Below are 1,330 nucleotides of genomic sequence, written 5' to 3'. Positions count from 1 at the left end.
TGGGTAATATTAGTAAATTGGTTTGCAACTCTGTATCATCCAGCCTTATATGTGGCTGGAACAGAATTAAGACTGCTTATTTTTACCTGGGTAGTTGCCAATCACTTCAGTCTCTGGCTTGCTACAATCCTCGGCATCTTTTATTTGCTCAAAATAGCCGGCTTCTCCAGCCCCACTTTTCTCTATCTGCAGTGGAGAATAAAAGAAGTGATCCTGATGATACTGCTAGGAAGCTTAATTTTCTTGATTTTAAATCTGATACAAATGAACACACATATTAAGGACTGGGTAGCTGGATTTGAAAGAAACACAACTTGGAATGGCAAAATGAGTGACTTTGAAACATTTTCAGGGCTGGTCATGTTCACTATGACCATGTTCACTGTAATACCATTTACTGTGGCCTTTATCACTTTTGTCCTGTTAATTTTTTCCCTGTGGAAGCATCTCCAGAAGTTGCAGTTCTCTTTCAAAGGACACAGAGACCCCAGGACCAGGGCCCACATAAATGCCTTGAAAACTGTGATCTTGTTTCTCCTACTCTATGCTACTTTCTTTATGTCGTTGCTCATATCATGGATTGCAAAGACGTATCAGGTCAAACTGGTCCACATGCTTTGTCAGACTATTGGATTCATCTATCCTTCAATCCACTCCTTTATCCTGATTCTGGGAAACTCTAAGTTAAGGCAGGCCTATTTGGGGTGGCAGCTAAGGTGTGGTCTATAAGATAAAAAAATCATAATTCCATAAATCATTCAGACCATATTGTATATACATTCTAGATAAAAACAGAAGTCTATGAGAAGTTTAAAGATATTTTATATTTCCCCCAGGTTCTTCCATTGCGAAGGTCATTGTAAATTTTTCAAGTGAATATCTATAATAGTATCCTCCCTAAGAATATTGCATGTGTATGATGTGTATTTCTGTTATCAAGACTTTGAAACTTATTTGAGGAAATCATTGATAGATTCCATTGTAATTTAAAATTTCGTACCATGAGACCCTCAGATATTAATTATGAAACCGCCGACCTTTTGGCTGGCAATGGCCCTTCAATTCTACATCACTCATGGAGTATGGGTGTTTTAGATACTTCTATTTAATTGGTGAATTGAGGACAACTAGTTATTTGGAACAAAAATACAGAAAGTTAGAACTTGTGACTATTACTACTACTGATGGGATGGGAGAACTGAGAAGATTAATAAGTGTAACACGAATAACTGCCATGTAAAACAGTGACCTTCCTTTTTTAGTAATTATATTGTACACATGTATATATGCATATTTTATTTGATGCTTTTGAAATAAACATTATTGAAGT

General features: G+C 36.2%; 1 protein-coding gene across 1 annotated transcript; it reads left to right on the top strand.

Moving 5' to 3' along the window:
• Positions 1–12: 12 nt before the first annotated feature.
• LOC105805015 (taste receptor type 2 member 13-like) lies at positions 13–734 on the top strand (the record flags this gene model as incomplete). The annotated part of the gene is given in 2 exon segments (XM_012637795.1): positions 13–700; positions 703–734. Coding segments are annotated over 2 exon segments (720 nt in total), but the record flags the coding sequence as incomplete, so codon positions are not given.
• Positions 735–1,330: the final 596 nt, after the last annotated feature.

The sequence above is a fragment of the Propithecus coquereli genome, unplaced genomic scaffold (genome assembly GCF_000956105.1).
Source record: "Propithecus coquereli isolate 6110/MARCELLA unplaced genomic scaffold, Pcoq_1.0 Scaffold124, whole genome shotgun sequence".
Lineage (NCBI taxonomy): Eukaryota > Metazoa > Chordata > Mammalia > Primates > Indriidae > Propithecus > Propithecus coquereli.
Note: the sequence above shows the minus strand (reverse complement) of the source record. Positions and strands in the feature narration are given on the sequence as shown.